Source organism: Mya arenaria, chromosome 12, assembly GCF_026914265.1.
Source record: "Mya arenaria isolate MELC-2E11 chromosome 12, ASM2691426v1".
Classification (NCBI taxonomy): Eukaryota; Metazoa; Mollusca; class Bivalvia; order Myida; family Myidae; genus Mya; species Mya arenaria.
This window is the reverse complement of record NC_069133.1, coordinates 13,444,127-13,448,636: the sequence shown is the minus strand read 5'-3', so window position 1 is coordinate 13,448,636 and position 4,510 is coordinate 13,444,127. Positions and strand designations below refer to the sequence as shown.

Genomic DNA, 4,510 nt, shown 5'->3' with positions numbered 1-4,510 from the left:
TTCACTCATTTTGCTTTGATTGAAAGGTGATATATATCGAGATATATCTGAAGACTTTTTCAGCGGATATTTTTTAAATTAAATGAGAAATGTGCAATCAAATACTCCATAGTTTTGTTTAGTTCTATTTCTTACTTGACTTAAACTGTTTGAACTATAATGGAAAAAGAAAAGCAATTTATCAATTTATACGTCCATAATACAAATAGCCATATTAACGTTACTGCATATATAAATTCTAATGGAAAAATCAATTCTTTATATTGCATTTCTTCTTCTTTCAGGTAGAAACAGCCTTCCGTCGAAATTAGGGCACTTACTTCAATCGTAATCTACCAAGAAAGACATCAGACCGACGAAAGAGACCAAGTATATTTAACGAAGGGAAACGACTTCCATAACGATATTAAAGTATTTTCGCGTAGAATAGATCTTGATTGGGCCGGTACCAGAGGAGTTCATTATATCAATAAAAGCCTCAATTTCTAACTGAATTGATATTTATTTTCACCAGTCTTTAAATATATAAATTCCGCGGATTTGATTTTAATTTGGAACTTAACACATATTTCGAGTTGAAATAGTTTTCTATCAAACAAACAAAGGAAAATAGACCCCGATAGTGTGTTTGTGTTATAACGATTCAAACGAGGTGTAAATAAAAACCAAACAGATATCTGCGATATGCACTAAACGATTCGAACTTTTGGGAGATAAAACCAAGTGCACAGGAAATTTGAACAGATGCGCGGGCGTTGTTTCCTTTTTTCACCTCAATGATCTAGGCGAAAGAAAACTCCCGACTGCTAATTGAGCAAGCTTTTTAAAGTAAAAGAACAATTTGTTGTTGTCAGCATAAACACCACTACCATAACAAGGGAATAATTGCCCGGATATTTGAAGATTTGCATCAATGGAATATACAGAGAAATGAAGAACTTCCTTACCATAGAAACCAATCGTTTATTTATTCTGAGGAAATAAACCATAGAATAATAGCTTATGTAAAACCAAACAGCTGTTTTACACCAGCTGATAGTACGATCTGAATTCACTCTAGCGTTTTATGTATGTGCGCGATAGACAAATTGCTTGTTTTACTTTACGACTTCAAGAATTGGGATGAGCAAATTGACATATCGCTATTTGATAAGGTTGCTTCTAGAGAGAAATCATTTACATGAGCGCTCTGCAGGATACCACGTGGCTGCCGTACTCCGTAAACGCCTCAGAGAGTTGGCTCGTGCTTAGTGCCAATGAGAGAGACGCAGACGTCATCCCTGCAGGTTCCACGTATAATTTTTCGTTCTCAAATCTGAGCTTTGATCATACAGCACAAATGTTTGCAAATACCACGGACACAGTGTATGCGTCGACAAAACATCCCATGATTGGCGTTGTTCTTGTCATGTTTTCATTCATCACCGTCCTTGGAAATATTTTGGTGATAGCGGCAGTGGTCAAGGAATTATATTTACGGACAGTGACAAACGTTTCTTTAGCCTTAGCGGATGTGATGGTCGGTGGAATTGTTATGCCATTCAGTATTAGTTATGAGCTTAACAATCAGGTTTGGTATTCCGGAATCGCCTGGTGTGATCTCTGGCATTCTTTCGACGTCTTAGGGAGCACGGCTTCCATCTTGAATTTGTGCATAATATCTCTTGATCGGTACTGGGCGATAACTGACCCAATAGCGTATCCAAATCGGATGACACCGTGCCGGGTGTCCATTCTCATTACATTCGTATGGCTTTGCTCGGCAGGAATATCCTTTCCCGCAATTGCTTGGTGGAAAGCAGTAACACCTCCTGGAATACCAAGTGATCAGTGCGTGTTTACCGAAGATTGTGCATACTTGATATTCTCATCTATGGTGTCATTTTATTTTCCGACCATAATTATGATATTAGTTTTTATTCAAATATATCGTGCGGCTGGAAATCAAAGAAAAAGTATTGAAAGTGGGACCAAGGTGTTGACATCAAATCAGTTATTTGGTACCAGCGGTGTGATGACATTACGAATACACCGAGGCGGTATGGCCAAGCTGCAGTCGCCAGCTAAAAGCCATGAAACAACACCATTCCGAAAGAAAAGCGAGAGTGAGGAGGAAGATACATCACTTGCGTCAAACGCACAAACGCCTGTCCACTCGGCGTCACATAGTCTCACAAACCATAACGATCATAATGAACTTCACCATCATCACCTCAACCATAATCAGGATGAACATAGCCATAATCAAAAACCAATGAAATTTATTACTAAACGTTTGCGTCAACTTGCCCTGAGTAAGAAACTGTCAAAACTTGCCAAAGAACAAAAAGCTGCAAAGACATTAGGGATTATTGTTGGTGTCTTTATCATTTGTTGGATGCCATTCTTTGTTGTGAACGTTTTGCTCGGGATATGTGGCGCTAGCTGCGTCGGTAAACTGGATATCATAAGGCCAGTTTTTACGTGGTTTGGCTACATAAACTCTGGCGTTAATCCAATCATTTATGCATTATCAATGAGAGACTTTAGAAGAGCGTTTGGACGGATCATTTTTTGTTGTTGCCCAAAGTATAGATTCTAGAACAGACGTCGAGGAATGACGTGTCGAAACGCAAACTCTTCGAGCTTTATGGGTTCAGCATTATTGTAGCATTTGTTATGAGATTATGTTTGTCTTGTTGTATTTGATTACTTTTATTCATCGGTGCAAGGAGACACGACCATTAATATTTGTAATAATTTGGCGTTTTTTGTTTAAAAGCGCACTCTCCGCAATTTGAATCAAATAGCAATCAAAGTTTCTATTTGAATGTAGCTAATTAATCATTTTCATATTTAATTTACCAGTATATGGACTTGATAATTAGTGGCTTGTTCTTAATTTATTTAACACAATTGCCTCACATGTATTATGTTAAACTTTGACTTTGAAAATAAAATATTATTTTTAAAGTCTCATAATTTGCTTATTTGTTTACAACTGTAAATTTCAGAACCCCATGTGTATCAGATTGCAATCTTCTTCTCATTATTATAGCACGCGATTGATTTAGCAACATCAATGTTTAATCGATAGTGACCACCTCCCAATTATACTCCGCTGTAAAACATTTTCTAGTAATGTCCATTTTATTTTACACTTCCATTTAACTTCTTCACATGCAGTTAATCACAGCTCAATATATAGGTTGATTCGATTATGCCATAATATGAATCAAACATGTTATCCATTACCCTATTTGAAGAACTCTTTTTTGGAAGCCCTCGTAACATATTGTTGTTGCCTTATTGGGATTGGTGACATTAATTTAGCTATATCTATGACGTAAGGAGTGTTTGGTTCAATATAGTTGTCATACAACTCGCAGCCGAACTTCCACTTCCACTTAAATACTTTTAAATAATTTTGAACCTAAAATAATAAACATGGTAATAGGATTAAAATTCATTTGTTAAAAGCGTTCGAGAAAGCTATACGGTTCATTTCAAATTAGTAAAGATATTTATTTACTATATCACAGCTAGTTTTGTCTAGTTGATGCTTCATTAGTTAATTGAGATATTTTTATTTCTTTTTTCATCTCACATTATTTTGAGCATTTACAATATTTACACATGAAAAGTTTTGAAATCAAAATGAAATGAAAATAATGCGAACATAATGTACTCACTGTACGTGCTAAGGCGGTTACCCAAACATAAAGTTATAGTGATATTTTGAATTGTGTGTTGTCTTGTGACTTTTATATCATTCGTTTAGGGTTTTTCGAGATCTTGGTTACTTGGTTTACATTCTTCGGGGTTTGTTCTGTTGTTTAAATTAATATTTTACAAGGAAATACAATCTTAAAGTACACGTGACAGTATTGAAACAATTCGAAAATAAAAACATACAACGGAAAGTAAAAGAACAAGCGCAGTGGCAAATAATTAAATAAACCACCTGTTTAAAGGCCTTACACACTAAACAAGAGACAAACAACGTGAACATACACCAACAGAGCATCATAAACAAATGACACTTCTTGTGATGTTAAAGAGAAATTTATCAGGAATAGAACACGACATGTCAAAGTGCAGATTTTTGCAACCGAGAAAGATCGTTTTGGTAAGATAGAATTAATGTTTTGAAATCCTTTTGATGTCTTGTTAATACCTTTTTTTATTATCACCGTGATAAATATATAATTTCTATTCAAATTGAATTTTTCTCAATGGGACAAGACAATATACTTGTTTGTCTTTAGGTTACGGTTACCCATCCTTTAAAAGGACTGGCTCAAGGATGTTATGGTGGCATCGATGATGTTTAATACGTGTTTTGAAATTGAGTCTTTTAACTCAAGTTTGAGAAAAGAAATAACAACTGGTAAATACACAACATTACACAGGTAAATAGATCAAAACCTAACATTTTTCAAGTTCATGAGCGTTACAAAGACTTATAGGCCATACCAAATTGATATTTCGTTACTCGGATTTACCGCTCCTATTTTTTTGAAAATGTAAA

General features: G+C 35.2%; 1 protein-coding gene across 1 annotated transcript; it reads left to right on the top strand.

Annotated features, from left to right (window-relative positions):
• Positions 1–1,180: 1,180 nt before the first annotated feature.
• LOC128210461 (dopamine receptor 2-like) lies at positions 1,181–2,715 on the top strand. The gene has a single exon (XM_052914810.1). It carries the CDS (start codon positions 1,181–1,183, stop codon positions 2,579–2,581), a length of 1,401 nt encoding a protein of 466 aa, XP_052770770.1. The 3' UTR covers positions 2,582–2,715.
• The last annotated feature ends 1,795 nt before the right edge of the window (positions 2,716–4,510 follow it).

What these genes read in the sequence shown, in the direction of transcription:
- LOC128210461 (XM_052914810.1), top strand. Translation starts at nt 1,181, where the DNA reads ATGAGCGCTCTGCAGGATACCACGTGGCTGCCGTACTCCGTAAACGCC.